Raw genomic sequence first — 16,823 nt, forward strand, 5'->3', positions numbered from 1 at the left:
TTCGCGCTGTGGGTCAGTGCTCAAGATCCTGGCTTCTGCTCTCCAGCAATCCTGAAGTTAGAGTTCCTAGAGGGATCCAGGAGGCTTCCCAAGGGGGCGTGGGTGCCTAGTCTCCTCAGCCTCGCTGCTGCAGAAACCAGGGGTGCGTCCCTCTTTTCCGATTCTTGACGTCAAGCCCCGACCGCCGCGAAGCCTCGCCAGGGCGCTGGAGAGCAGAGGGAGGGTGGTGGGGAGGGGAAGCCATTGCAGCAACAGCTTGGAGGAAGGAGCTGGACGTCTCCGCCGAGAAAAACCGGGGGTGGGAGCCAGAGTAGGGGAGGCAGAGGACCTGCTGTCTCTAGGAGCCTCTGAGTTGCTGCAAAGAGGGGCGGAGAGAGGCGGGGGCTCTGCCTGCACCGCGCTGGCTCCAGCGGTGCCCGCGGGGAATGTGACATCAGCGGCGCCGGGCGCTTGCGGCTGGAGGAGGCATCTCGCCTCGGCTGCGCTGTGCACACCTCGCCCCGGGGAAAACGCAGACCCGGGCAGGCGGCAGGGATGTCGGCGAAGGAGAGGCCAAAGGGCAAAGTGATCAAGGACAGCGTGACCCTCCTGCCCTGCTTTTATTTCGTGGAGGTGAGTTGGCCCAGCGCCTTGGCATAATGCAGATCCTCCGGGTGGCTCCGGAGCCAGTTCGGGTCCCGGACGGTGTTGGAGGCGCGGAGCCCGTGCCTGGGTGCGCGCTGCTGCCCCTAAATGCCCCACGCTCCCCCTTCCCCCAGGTTTCTCGGGAGCTCCCCCGAGTGTGCCTGTGAGTGCCCGCTAGCCAGGGGTGATTAACAGTAGCGATGCCACTGCTAGGTGGCCTGCAGACGGGAGATACCTGTGTGAGTGAGTGTGGGGCTAGTTCCCTGGCCCTCCTGGACCGCCTGGGTGCACAGCGTCATCAGTGGCCCAGAGGGGCCATGATACCGATATTTCGGGATTTGTGTCCTCAACCTGCGACTACGTATCTAGAACTCTGTGAGCTTTCTATAGGAATTCAAATACACACAGCCATGCCCGGGGTGTATGGGGGCTGGGGATGTTTACGTAGGATTAGGAATATTGATTGCTTTATTACACAAAAAACAAAACCAAAAGCCCTAACCCTATTAAAATTACTATGGTGCTCACATCAGCTTCTAAAATTGGGTCCACATCTCTAGGCATCAATTGGTTGGCCCTTTTCCATGGTTAACAAAAATCATCTGCATATACACAAGTATATGTATATGTATACATATGTATATGTATGTATATATAATATTTTTAAAATAAGTGACATCATCTGATTTTACATGATTTGTATGTGTGCATTTATTCTGTGCTGAGCAGTATTACAGATAAGCAGTTAACATGCAGATGTATTCATAAATGAACCGCTAACTTACCAAAATGCAGCATTTAAGAAGGAAAAATTTCTGGGAGGGTTATAAAGATTGACAGGTAAAGTGATTCCATGCACTGTGGTCCGTTGCATTAGGAAGACATTTTTAAGCAAGAGGTTTATTAAATCATAGGTAGAGAGGAGATGTATTGGATAGGTTTAGTGAAATCATATGGTTTTAAGCATAAAACTATATTCTGTGTAATTAGAGCCTGGATTGCATAGAGAATTATAAGACTGTTGCTGAATTATAAATATCCTTCTTTGGCTGTCTTTTCAGCCAAATATGGAGGTTTAGCACTTCCAAGTACAGATAGTAGATTCTGTATTTGATGATTGTGAGGCTTATCTGTGTTGAGGGATAGTTACTGTCTTGAAACTTGGGAGAAGAGACATTGTCAGATTGTTTTTATAGACAGTAGTATATGTGCAAGTTTCTCTTAGGTCTCGCAAATTTTAAAAATGGTTTCAGTGTTAAGAAAGATGTACGTGATTTGCATAAGTCTCAGAGAAATGATGGGTGACTCCTTCATCCATGACCCATAGAAAAGAAGGAAAAAAATTGACCTGTTTATTTAAAGTAATTAATTGATTCATTTATTTTTGCCCTTCCTCTTTTCACAAGGGATTTTGAGGCCATGGTTTAGATAATTTTGTTGAAAGCTAATGAAGAGTTTTATCGAGAAAAAACCTATGGGCACAGAAGATTCCATGGTGAAAGGGGTAAAGGAATAGAGAGATAGGATCCCTGCCTTGAAGTTAAATCCTGTCAGGCCACTTGTCGCATTGCTAATCCACTGTGGTTTTGTCCAAAAGCACTTTCATTCACGTCTGGATCTATTACATCTGTCTAGGAGACATCAGTTAATTGCTGGCTTCTGCCTCCAGGACGGAGCACCTGAGGTCAGCTAGAAGCTGACCACATTTGGATTGCAGCTGTATGGCTTCGAGGAAAATACTTTCATGAAAGAGGACGCAAACCAGAGAATTAAGGATGTGCCTTAAAAGAATCTATGTGTGCACTTTTGAGGTACCTTTAATAGGAGTACATTATCTTTTAATCTAAAATTTTAAAAGTAAAAATGCCTCATAATGCATTTGAAATGTGTCTGTAGGAACAAATATCTCACAAATGTTAATTCTTTTCCATGAGTGGAAATAGCCCAAAATCATTACCTTCACTTTGACCCATTCAGATACCCTCTACAAATTCCTTAGCAGGGCAAGCTATAGAACAATTACTTGAGGACAGTTCATGGAATTTCAATGTGCATTTATGACATTATGTCTTGGGGGTAACAGATTTCAAACGGAGAGCCACAAAATTGGATTGCAAATGATCTCTCTGAAACTTAAATGCATGATGAACCTCTAAAGAGCCTCCAGAAAATGGGGGAAGACATTAGTACACCAATTATTTAAGGGGTTGACAGAATGCACTACTGAACTCCTTTGGAATGATTCATTTTGAGGCCAGTGAGAATGAGCTTTGTAGCTGCTTTGGAGGATGAATAAATATAGCATGAATTAACATGTCAGTAAAGTGCTCTAGAGTAATGGCACTTTGCTTCCAACATAGTTTCCCCAGACCTTTGTAATTAAAATGGAAAAGTGAAACATGAGTGAATCTTTCATCACATATCAGCCCAAAGAACATATTTTAAGCCTTTTCTGTTACTTCAGACAATAATTTAAGGAACAAAAAGAGGCAAAAAGGACCAGAATTTGAGGAGAAAATAGGACCTAAGAATTAAGTTAGGTTCCTACCATATACCATACAAAAATAAAGTCTGGACAGACCAATGATTTAGATTTTTAAGAAACAGTTAAAAAACTAAATAATAATAATAACACAGAAGTATATTTTTAGATTTTACAGTGAGAAAGGCCTTTCTTAACATATTACCAAAGTCAGAAATAATACAGGAAAAGACTAACACATCTTTCTACCATCCCAAATAAAGTTTCTCTGTAACAGAAGATGCTCTCAAGAAAGTTTAGAGAAGAAAACAGTCTCTGGGTCTCAAGTCAGTGACACCATGGACAGTTTAAACTTTGCCTTTCTTCAAGCAGTTCAGGCTGTTTCAAATTGCTATTCATGATAGGCATGAAATATGAAGAAACTAACTAGGAAACTGAGGAGCAACTTTCATTCCAACCAGAGGAGGCTAAAATCAATTTAGACTGAATTAAGGCAGAAAAACCTGGGCCTTACAGACAGATTGACCCGGTTCATATATCACCTGTGCCACATACTACTTGGATAATTCTGGCCAAGTTACTTCTCTCATCCTCAGTTTCTACATATGTAATAGAAATTATATGAAGTAATATAAATATATGTATTCATATATAATAGAAATTATAATAACCATATATCTTAGGCTATATTATGAGGTTAAAGCATGAAAGATACCATATATCATACCTGAGCTAGGCACTCAGTATGTATCAGTTTCTTTTGCATGGTGTCAGGGTATAGAGATTATATCCTATATATAGGCCAAGGTGTTCAGTCATTAAAATCAGGTAATCATGTCCCAGCTGACCACCAAACTCGATATTAAACAAACGTTAAGTTAATGGATAGAACTAATTTTTTCTTACATCTTTGGTTTATGCTGCCAATTGTTTATGCTGATAAAGGGGTTTATGGTTGACAGTAATTAAAAATATCAATATTACATGGTGATTTGAAAACACACCATGATTTCCAAGATGGTACCTCACTTTATAAACAAGTTTGACAATTCAGGTTTGCATTGTTCGATGTGGGAAAAGAAAAGTCAAATTATGAAAGAAACTCTCAAACAAGCATATCCAAAGCTTTATCAGGTTGAACAGAAAGCCAGTTAAAAGGAACATTCCACTGAAGAAAAGGTTTCTCTTGCCTTTAAAGTTCCAAAGCACTCTCCAAGTGATGGCTGTATCACTTACATTGCAATCGCACCCGGCAGCACGTCTAGAAATAGTAAAAGGTCTTTCAGCTTACTAACCCAATATTATACGTGAGAAGGCTGGTTGTCTGCGTGCCTAATGCATTTCCTTTACGACAAGCGTTACAACGGTCCCACCTGTGCTCAGACTCACAATTTCATTCTCATTAGTCATCCTGTTCCAAGATATGGGTTCACATTGACTCAGTATGTAATACAAACAAATGATAAATTACCCTTTAAACCAAAAAGATACAAGTTCTTAATAAATAAATGGGAAAAAGATTCTTCTCATTTAAACATTCTGCTTGATGGCATACATTTTTATTACTAATCTAATGTTTACTTTATGGAGGTAAAAGAGCAGTGTTGGACCTATATGCAAAGTATTTTTATAAAGCTATAGATGCAGATAGTTTGAAATTTCTTGTTTTTCATACACTTATACACACGCACGCAAGCACACACACACACAGAGGCATGCACAAACACAGAGGAAGTAGGAATAGCCTCTCTCCACTGAGTGCAAAATAACTCTACCTGAAGTATTACAGATTCAAAATATTGTAAACACGACAGACTTGAAATTATACAGAAAATTTTCACTAATTTGAATATTGTACTTAACAATGGATATGTTTCAGGATTTTGTTCATGCAGGTTAATTACTACAGTTTAGGGTCAGTAAAATAGACATTGTGTTCAGGAGTAAAAGCCATCATTTCTCTGTTACCATCCTGCCTGAAGAAGTCCAAAAAGCCTTTGTTTGAGCAAAGATAACCTGGTTAGTTCAGTCTGAACGTCATGCCTAGACGTTATGGTGTCTTGACAGACCTTAATATGTTTTCTATTTTTTTCCCACTGGAAAGTGTCCACTGTATCTTAATTGTAGCAAACATTAATTCACAAGATTTCTGTTTTAGCTCAAGATCTATGTGAAAATTATATAACTCATATGATCTTGCTGGAAAATATAGCTAGCTGATTTCCTTTTACATAAACTTTAGCATCAGTAGGAAGCACAAAATGACAACATTTCTGTATTGCACGTACCAAAATAGTAGCTGTAGGTTTTTTCCCTTTTCTAGGTGGCATAGACAGTCCACTCAAAGATGTAGTCCAAACCCACCAACAGAGATGAGCTGACAAATCTTTCCTCCTCTTTTAGGGTCACGATGTGCAAAGTCCTTTGGTGAAAAACACAAATGAAGTACAGATGATAATAGAGTCCTAAGTTTCACAGAGCCTAAATGAGGACATTTCCACAAATACCGAGACCAAGTATTGAACATAGAACCCGCCGTTAAGGAATTCTATACTATTGCTAGGCTCCCCCACTATCTTACTGTGTCTTCATGGATGAATCACTCATAGTAATCTTTGTCCTACTTTCCTCTAGAAGGAAAAAAATGTGTGCCTTCTACCAATCTCAAAGGGATATTAATAATAATGATAACAATAATAACAAGGAATAGTCAATTTCAAGCCTCCTTTATATGACAGACCCTGTATACATTATCTTTAATCCTGAGAACTGGATTATTTGTATTAAAGTAATATCGAGAAGGCATTATTATCCTTATTTTTTTATTTAAAAAAATTTTTTTTGGTACACGGACCTCTCACTGCTGTGGCCTCTCCCGCTGCGGAGCACAGGCTCCGGACGCGCAGGCTCAGCGGCCATGGCTCACGGGCCTAGCCGCTCCGCGGAATGTGGGATCTTCCCGGACCGGGGCACGAACCGGTGTCCCCTGCATCGGCAGGCGGAATCTCAACCACTGCACCACCAGGGAAGCCCTATCCTTCTTTCTTTAAACCAGCAAATTGTAACTCAAAGAGCTAAATATCTTTCTGGTGACACAGCACTTAAGTGAAGGAGCCACGATTTGGGTTCTTGTCCATGTACATCTCCTCCTGCATTACCATTACCCCCACTCCACCTCACACATGACTCTAATAATAATGCTAAACTTAATGAGGGAGTGGGATGGGGAGACCTGCCTCTGCTGTGACTTGGCTAGCTTTGTGGTGTCTGAAGGCGTGTATGTGGGAGATGCCTGTTGAGGTTCTTTCTGTCTGAGTTGTGGAATAGAGTTTTCTCTTCATTCAGCTACTGAACTTGGCTTTCTTAATGCTATCTCTCACCTAGAGTAACTGAATTAATTCTAATATGGCTGTGTAGATGACACAATGACTGTCTACCTAAAAAGCTGCTTCCTTTGGGAAAGCACAAATGGTACCCCTGAGGCTTCTGCAGAGGAAGACTGAACACGGAGCTCCGGGTAGAGTGAGAGGGAAGAGTTGGAACGGAAAGAAAATTTAGAAAAGTAGACTGTGTATGTCTATGAGAATGATAGAGCGTGGAGGAAAGAATTCCTAAGAGAACAGAAACAGAGAGAGGCCAGGCCAAGGAGGATTAGGAGAAAAAGCATGAGAAAAATAGAAGATAGGAGTGAAGGGCATGTGAGGGTAATGGGCATCTGTGAGTAAGCCATGGAGATTCCTTTAGGCATTTGAGTTGTCTTTAAGTTAGCTTGTTAAATAAAAAGCATTTAGTGCACAGTTGTTACTGTTTACTTTAGGAATGTGTTACAAATATTATCACAATGATTTCCTCCTAGTATGTGTATACATCACAGGCTATTTCTCATGCAAGCTCTCAACAACAACAACAAAAAGTGAGGAAATGTCTTATTACAGAATTGTCTAATAAAATCATGTACTCCCAGGACATTTGGTTTGATTCTCCTATCACAGCATTGGTTTGATTCTCCTATCACAAATGAGAAAACTGTGGCTTGACAAGGTTAACTGAGTTACCTAAAAACACACTATGGTTAGTATCAGACAAGAATAGAGCCTGTCCCCCCACTTCTAGTGCTCGTTTCTAATTATACTATTTGTAGAATTCCTTATATTAGAGGGTTCCCCCCTGGATTATAACACAATACAGGTCATTCTAATCCTACACGTGAACAAATTGTGCCGGCTGTTTGAAAGTTCCATCTAAGTACCTTTATGTATTTCATAATACCACGTTGCATTAAACATGTTAAAGCAATTACGAATGGATCTTCTGCTTTTCTAAATTGTTAGGCCCTTTGAAAAGCATGGTTACAGCTAAAAATCATAAAATTGGACGTGATATTTTTCTTTCTCACTGCCCGACTGTCTACCTATAATTTCACAATTACTTCCCTGGACATGAGGTCTCTGACAGACAGTAAAGGAAAGTGGAAACATTGGAGGGAGTGAGGATACAATTTACAACATCAGTAACAAAATAACTGAATTTTCTTTTACAGTTTAATGTAATTTTTTCATATACATTGATTCATTTGATCCTTTAAAGACAACTGAGGAGTAGATATTACTTCTGTTTTACAAATTAAGTAACTGAGACTCATGAAGGTCCAAGAACTTGCCTAAAACCCAAGCAGTGCTCTTTTCCCCTGTGGGCCACAAGGAGAAAAATGTTTGTATTTAAACTGTGAAATGTCTAATTATGAATCTCTCAGCTTTCTTTGGTTTCTTCTAGAATTAGTTAGGTGAGACATGTACTTCCAGATTACTATGGAATGGAGTCATTTCCTCACAGTGAAGTGGATTTTGGAATGTGAAAGCCAAGGACAGAAATGCTAATTTTGACACAATTAATGTTGAGTTGTTTTTCCTGTCAGTAATTAGGCACTGAATCAATTGCCTCTTAGGTCCATCACTGTTTGGTTGTTTTTAATCACAAAACATTTACGTTAATCAACATAAAGGAGGATAACTGCTTTCTTATTTGCTATCATAAGATGGCTTCTGTACATTCTTCTAAAACTGATATTAGACCATTGAGGTATAAATTAAAGAGAAGGGGAAATACAGGTATTTAAAATCAATGTGTGTTCAGGAAAAGGAAAACAAGGTATCAGTACATTTAGTGGACTGTTGTTGGGGAGTGAGAATCATGGAAAAATGTGTGGATATGTTGTCTACAACTTAATGTCCTCACCAAAGCCTGTGCTGTAGGATTGCCTTAGCGGTTAAATCGCCATTTAATAAAGTTCTAATCATGCTTCAGAAACTGGGTCTTCATGGAGAGTCTAAAAGAGAAGAATCTTATATTAAATACACTCCAAAAAGGGGTGCCAAAGTAAAATACCAGGGTGTATTCTGTTTGTACTTCCATGAAAATTCATTTAGTCATTGAATAAATATTTATTTATTTCTTACTATGTACCTTTTCGTTAAATTACTGGAAATAATATGGAATCATTACTGGCATACTTCCTAATCTATAGTAGGATTTCAATAAAGTTTGCCTGAATGGATGGAGTAAAACAAGCCTGATAGTTATAAATTTTTCCTTAACTTTTCTTAGCCAGTGGAGACATTTTTATCTATAAAATAAGTGGTGATGAAGGTTAAATCCATTTCCGAGGTCTGTGAGCCTCATTTCTTACTAATACTTATGCTCATTTTATGATTTAGAGCATACCTATGGATTAGTTGAGATTTGAGGCATCATTCAAAAGATTTTGAGATGCCTCTTCAAAGAGAGGCATCATTTAAACAAAGGACTTATAGTTTTAATTTTCATAGAAAATTATCTTAGTTACATAACGTATACATGCCAGCAAAGACAATTTTTTTGTGGCTATGTGGAACAAACGATAACATTTTCTTTTAGTAATAAAATGTGCTTCTTTGTCAGATATAGTTGTATCCCATATTATATTGTATTTGTTTTATATATTTGTTCATGACTTTTTGATGCATCTCACAATGAAACATAGTACAATTATACTTAATTTAATCACAGCTTTAACATGTTGGAAAATAAAAGTTCTTAATGTCCCACATTAAGCCTCTCTTCAATATCTCTTATATTCATCAATCCCTTTCACAGATACATTCAAGTAAATAAGGTCTTAAGCAGCCTTGGAAAACCATTAATCTTGAAGGTGGGCTCATAATGTACATTTAAGTATGATCTAAGTATGTAGGAGACAAGCTTGGAAAAAGAGTGTGATTCATGATACATTGTTAAATTCTCATCTCTGAAAATAGATTAGAAATCCTTCTCTGGATAATTTATGGATCAAATGAAATATATCAGGCACATAGTACACACTCAATAAATATTTGTTAGATAAATTAATTATTACATAAGAGAAAATATAAACTTTTACAGTGCTTAAATAAAATGGTATAAGGATAAACTTGATACCTGAATTTAGTAAACAACTCAAAAAAAGTAATTTAAAAATATTGATGTCTTTAATTCACTAATTTATGTGCATATAAGATTATCACATTAGATCTCAAAATCATAAATTTGTTTTTCTTATTCCATATCTCAAATACAGAATTTTTGGTTAATTTCATTTCTCTGACATTATTACAATGACAATATTTTCTTTTCCTTAACTCCTATTTTGTTTGGTATTAAGAAATATACGTTAGACCCCAAAGGTACTATGTATTCTTTTATAAGACTGTTCAGGTCAAAATATATTTGCTTTTTCTATATAAATAAAGTAATCCCACTAATAGTGAAAATAGTGAAAGTTGTCGGGTGACATTCACAGTATATAAAGAAAATGTACATTATATTATTTTCTGCTATTTCTCAATGTCTTTGGGAAGGTAAGGTCAGTGTTAAAAATTTTAGCAAGAGGTAGTAGTATAATGACTACAAACGTGAAAACAGGTGCTAGATTTCTTGAGTTTTATAATCTAGCTAATAAACTGTATGATCTTTCACAAACCATGTAATTTTTCCATGTTCCAGTTGCTTCTTCTGTAAGATGGGGATAATAATAGTACCTTTATCAAAGGGGAATTGTGGAGATTGGATGAGTTCAGAAAATGTAAAAGTATGACCTTTAAAATGGTACCTGGCAAATATTAGTAGAATTAAATTGTGATTCATACCCATGTTTTTAAAAGACAGGTATATGTTCTAAGGGTAAAGAAATTACAGCTGTAAGGAAAGATTTCAAAGCAATTACTTTTAAGAATTGAAATATAAGTCCCCAACCTCAGGTCTTAGTCTCTAGGTGTAAAGAACAAAATGCTTTCCAAGGCAATACATATAGTACTTGTGTCTAATTATACAAATGAGGACCTGAGGTTAAAGCTGGTGACGGCAGAGTTTACTACTCCAAGCCTAATGCTAGATCAATATTCAGGTAATAAAACAGCCACATACCATTATTTTAAACTTTACTGTTAGATCATCGAGTGATTGTAATTAGTCTTTTTAGAGCTGTAAAGATGTAATTTATATTTGGACATAGAACACATTTTTTTCCATTAAACCTAACATATATGTTAGATCTGTTCTCTCTTCCCTATTAATTACCATTGCTACTTGGAGGACTCAATTTGAGCTTTTTGTGTTCTTTAATGTTAACAAAAATTATTAGAATTCTAGAAATTCACAGTAGGAGCATATTCTATGGTGGACGTAAACAAGGATCTTTTAACTTGGGGATTTTTCTTTCATCATGTTAACTACACTATGAGAACTGTGTAAACAGTTCTGTTCAAATCATCATCCATACATGCATTAATTTGGTACATTGAGGGTACGCAGTATGTCAGGTCCTGCCTAATATAAGGCCCTGGGGATAGAGAAGTGAAAGAGACAATTTCCCTGCTCCCAAGGGTCTTTTCATTGAATAAGAGAGAAAGGTGAAGGAGCAACTGTCATTCCATATGACAGTTGCTATGACAGAGGCATTCATCGGGCCATCTCTGTGCAGTTAGAGAGTGATCCAAAGGAAACAGGACGGGGAAGCATCTGGAGCTTGAAATGTGCCCAATTCCTGATATTTTATATTAGAAGTCATTCACTAGGGAAAACAGAAGTGAAGATGAAAGCAGACCACATCCAAGATATAATTAAAGTTTCTTGAGATATTACCAAAAAATTAAAATAACATTGGAGAAAACTGCACAGGAAAGAACATTCAAGACCTTGGAACACCATAAAATTAAGAACATGATTTGAAAGTGCCTGCCACCCCTTCGCTCTTGGTGCCATCAAACCCCTTGTACACGTGGCTATCTCTTACTTCTGTCCTTTAAATTGGCATTTCCACTGAATCCTGGGGCTACTTTTTCCTGAAAAGCACCAGACTAGTGCCAGATGGCAATGGTGAAATGTACCAAAGTGGCAGCAGGGTGTAGTGGGATTCAAGCTTCCAGGAATTTAACAGATCAAGTTCCAATTGCTGTAAGCCAGACATGCTGTTTACCTTATCTGGAGCAGGGTCTTCTTGTTAAAATGTATCTTAAAATTCCCAGGTAGGTTGTGAGTATTAAATTAGATAATTTATGGGGAAATGTCTAAGTTAAAAGTCAGTAAATGTTCTTTTCTTTTTATGTAAGAGGAGGTGTTCAATAAATTCTTTCAGTAACAAAGTGAAACGACCTCTAGAAAGGACAGACATTAGATTTGCACAAAAGAAGCAATTTTCACGTTTGAGTGATAGGAAGTCCTCGGAGAAACTGTTTAATAAGAGTATTTAAGAGTTAAGAGCAAGGGAGACTTTTTTCGAACCACGCACACCCTCTGCAAGCCCTCTTCCCATTTGGGAATTGCAACCAATGTGGCAATGTCGAGAGGGAAACCGTTTTGAGACCCGTGAGCAAAGCAGTTTAGAGCATGTTTCCTGGACTTAGGTACCTGGGTAGGAATCTGGATGCTCCCACTCACCAACTCACTGGCCAATTTATGTGACCTATCTCTGTCTCAGTTTTCTCATGTGTAAATTACGATACCAATAGACGGTTTATAAGGTGTAGATTGAATGCAGCAATCTATTATATAACTTAGCACTGTCTCTGGCACCTAAGTCCTCAACACTTTCTATGTATTATTAAGAAATTGTCCATGTTTTCTGTTTATTTAATAGTAATGTCCTTATTTCTTTCAATTAAATTCAGCAAATATTTTCTGGACACCCAAAATTTTCAAAGCACTGCGTGAATTACAAAGGCCTCACTTTGCAGTATCAGATGTTAAGGGAAGGGCTGGTAATATACAGATAACTACAATTCAAGGCAGACTAACAGGTCTTACAATAAAGATATATATGGAGTCCATGAGGCAGAATCTTCGGTTCTGAATGGAGAGCATGCGGAAGGTTTCAGGGAGAAAAAATTATGTGATCTTACCTTTTATGAGGACAGTTTTTATGGGAAACAAATGTGAAAATGTAATGTAAAGCAGAGACTAGAACATGTCTGTTTGGAACATCAGTGTAATGGGAACATAGGTGTTCATGGGTTGAAAGAGTGGAGAGTAGGTAAAGAGCAAAATTAAACAAGAAAGGCAGATTGAGGCTATAATACAAAAGATCGTGCATAATGCAAAAGGTCATTCTAGGAAATTTGTACTTTATTTTGTAATTAGTGGGGCACTATTAAAGGCATGATTAGATGTGAATTCTAGAAAAACTAGCCTGGAAGCATTGTGAAAGATGAACCAAATTGTAGAGAGAATAGTGGTAAAAAAATCTAGTACATTATATATGGTAGTGAGACTGTCAAAGAAATGTGAGGAATGTTTTTTACTTCATGACAGCACACGGAGAATTCTAGAACTAAATGGCAATGTAAAAAGCCCCTTATTTCACTGGTGACAAGTAAGACCCAGGAAGGTTAAGTGACTTGCTCCAAATCCCAGAAGCTAGTGGAATAAATGAGGGAAGAAACTGGGTTTTGCTGGTTCTGAGGCCAGCACTGATTTTCCTCAATTACACTGCCCTGTTTTAATTGGTATCTATGCATGTCATATAAGCCACATCCATTCTATTTGTGAAAACTAGATTTTTAGACCTTGAATAATGTAATAGACTCATTCTGACCTACTCTTAATGACCCTACAAGTGTTAGTGTGCTTTTTATAATCTATATAGTTAACCTAAATATGCTACAATTATGGTGAAGTAGTTTTATAAACCACAAAGCCCTATACTATATTATTAGTTATTATTATTGTCAATGTTTAAAGGAAACATTTATCTGTATTAGCTGCAAGGCACAAATGCTAAGGAATGTCATTAAAGATTGTACTGTAGGAAATGGAAAATTCTATCATCACTGTGTGTGTTGACCTATGACAACATGCTTATCAGCCACCAGCTTTAATAAAATTACTTTGATCTGCTAATATTTCTTCCTGTTTTAATTTCATTTGAATATAATGTATTTATGTTTTAAAGTTCACATTTTAATGGGGATACTTATCAGAATTTATTCCAAGCCTCCCATTTAAAATTTGTTATTAATATAAAAAACATTCTTTTTCTCTTAGGTTATCTCTTGCATATGAGTAGTACGAAGATACACAATTATATTCTTTGGTTCTTGTGACATTAGTCATATCAAAACCAAGTTAATTTAACTCTGAAGTTTCCTGTGCAAGTGTTGTTCTTCAAAAGTAAAGATGATATTATTTAAATCATCATACATCAATGATGTTATTTAAGTCATCATGTATCAACCTGCAGCCTTGGACTCTCTTTAGCCCAAGGTTGGCATCTTACTCTCTTTTTGACATTTTGATAAGTGAAAGGCACCTCAGTTTTCCTATTTCTAAAACAAAACCTTAGATTCCTCCTACTTAAGCTTCTCCCAGCCTTCCCCATCCCAGTAAATAACACCCCCAGCCCAAATGCTCAAGCCCCAAATCCCTGAAATCAACTCTTACTGGTTTTTCTTCAATATCCAACTCATCAAGAAGTCTGGTCTTTTTCTCTCTAAGGTTATATCCAGAATCTGGAAATTTCTCTACATCCTAGTAAAACCTGCCATCATCTCTTGCCTGGATTACTGCAAGTGCCAAGCATCCACTAGCAGGTGAACTCCACGAGTGCAGGGCGTTTTCTCTATCTTGTTTACCTTTATATTCTTCACCCTTAGGGCAGTGCCTAGCACATACCAGGCACTAGATAAGTATTTGTTGGGTTTTAAAGAACCTTCTAATTTTTACCCTGCTTCTATCTTTGACCCATCACAATCATTCTCAACCCAACTGCCAGAGTGATCTTTGTAAAATATATTTCAAGTCTTACTGCACCTCTGCTTCAACTCTCCAAAGTTACTTTCAAACGTACTTTGAATGAATGAAACACTAATTCTGCCATGGCCTTCAATTCTCTGCCATGGCCTTCAATTCTCTGCAAAGTCTGGTCCCAAATCCATCTCTCTGACTTCATCTTATATCACTGCTCCCTTTTTTTATTTTCAAATGACATGTCACTTTAAATTTTTTATTTATTTATTTATTTATTTATGGCTGTGTTGGGTCTTCGCTTCTGTGCGTGGGCTTTCTCTAGTTGCGGCGAGCGGGGGCCACTCTTCATCGTGGTGCGCGGGCCTCTCACTGTTGTGGCCTCTCTTGTTGCGGAGCACAAGCTCCAGACGCGCAGGCTCAGTAGTTGTGGCTCACGGGCCTAGTTGCTCCGCGGCATGTGGGATCTTCCCCAACCAGGGCTCGAACCCGTGTCCCCTGCATTGGCAGGCAGATTCTCAACCACTGCACCACCAGGGAAGCCCAATCACTGCTCCCTTTTGACTATGCCTCTTACCTGGTTTTTATATGGTTAGTTCATTCTTGCCCACTCAAGTCTTTGTTTAAATGATTCCTATTAAGTAAGCCTTCATTGATCTAAAATAGCAATCCAGGCACTCAATTACCACAGCCCCCTGTTTTATCATCTTTATAATATATGTTCTTTCTAGTATTATAATTTTTAATTTTTTATCTGTCTTCTTCAGCAAGAATGAAATCTTCATCAGAATAAGGACTTGGAGTTTTATCATAGCTGTATTCCCAGGATGTAGAACAAGTCCTAGAACTAGTAGGTTTCAATAGATATTTGTTGATTGAATAAGTTAATGAGCCATAAATATCATATATGGTAATTGACCCTCTGTGACTATGATCCTACCAGTTTATGAGTATCTCAGAGCACTCTGAATTTACCATGGTTATGAAAAAGGAAAAGAATGGAATTGACATGTCTATAGGCTTAAAGCAAGTGAACTACCTGAATGAGAAGTAAGTTTGTTATTAACAAGATGCTAAAAGCAAATAAGCTATATGACTTAGATAAAATGTCATGATAGAGTCCATAAAATGTTTCACTAACATTGATATATACCTTATATTTGTCTTTTTCAAACTGGCATCAGAAAAATCAATATTATCTAGCAAATGCCGTCTTTTGAAACACATTCCATTTGCCGTTTTCTAAAACTGTTATACTTTTCTCCTTAAAAATTGCTCTATTATTTTTACTCACAAGTTCCTTAGCAGAAGACAATTATAAGAATAACTCTTTCCTTTTTGAAAACTGTTTTCCTAATCTTCAGATAATTTCCCTTCTCTGTATTGCTGCATAAAAGTAGCCTTGTTCACACTTTTTTCTTGGCTACAACATAACTAGAGAATAAAATTCCTAATGCCTGATTATATAGACCTTTTAAAATCTCTTTTTAAATCTCATTTTAAATGCAATCAAAAGATGATTTTATTACATATATATCAATTCTATATCTATGCCAAAGCTAGCACACACCGTCTGTTAAATTTCTTACATTCAAAAGAAGGTTGTCGTGGAGCACCTCAAAAGATAAAAGATACCTTTGAAAGACAAGGATGTTTGAAGCAAACATTGTCATTTAATCCATCACACTGACCAGTAGTAAAATACAGTATAGGAAAACAATGTCTAAAATTACTTTTTCCTCAAATATTATAAACATTTTGTTCAAATCCCTCTTTCTTAAAAACCAAAATTGATGTAAAAGAGAAAGAATAAAAGACACTTTTTTTTAAAAGTCAGAGAAACAAATATCAAAAGGGAAGAAAAATATGATTCTTATTTTGAAGACAGAAGAAGGTCTTGAAACATGTTTCAATGGAACTATAAAAATATTAATATATGGATAGAAAAATACATGGATAAAAAACTGGAAAAATTGGCAGTTTCAAGAAGGCTGATGTCTGAAAGGATTGAAATACATAATATTAATGAAGGACATATTTTCTTTCATATATTAATTTATTATATGTATGCATATATAGTTGAAAGACACTATGATGTATATTACTAGTTTAAATATTAAAACGAGTAAGCTTAGGTCTCTATCTTAAGGACATTTTCGTTTGAGAAGCAGGACAAAAGCTATAACTAATCTATACCAGATAACTATAATAAAGAACAGTGTATAGAAATTTCATAAAAAGAAGTACTGGGGAATTAAGAAAGAGGAAATTACTCTCAAAAAGGATCACCTAGTAAGGAAAGTGAAAAAGGTGACATTTGATGAGCATATTATTGTTAATAGTTATAACAGCAACAATAAAACTAACATTTACAAACTAGTCTTCACTCCAGGTATTGTTGAATATGACTTGTAATACTTCATTTAATCCTTTAAACTGCCTGTGATGATGGGTACTAGCAATGTAC

General features: G+C 37.1%; 1 protein-coding gene across 2 annotated transcripts in view; it reads left to right on the top strand.

Moving 5' to 3' along the window:
* Positions 1-396: 396 nt before the first annotated feature.
* Positions 397-16,823, top strand: part of PLPPR4 (phospholipid phosphatase related 4) — a 36,352-nt gene continuing 19,925 nt past the window's right edge. For both annotated transcript variants that reach the window (XM_032651948.1, XM_032651949.1), the window contains exon 1: positions 397-612. In XM_032651948.1, the coding sequence (XP_032507839.1) occupies positions 535-612 (78 nt within the window). In that variant the 5' untranslated portion in view covers positions 397-534. The remainder of the gene's footprint in view (positions 613-16,823) is intronic.

Source organism: Phocoena sinus, chromosome 1 (genome assembly GCF_008692025.1).
Source record: "Phocoena sinus isolate mPhoSin1 chromosome 1, mPhoSin1.pri, whole genome shotgun sequence".
NCBI lineage: Eukaryota > Metazoa > Chordata > Mammalia > Artiodactyla > Phocoenidae > Phocoena > Phocoena sinus.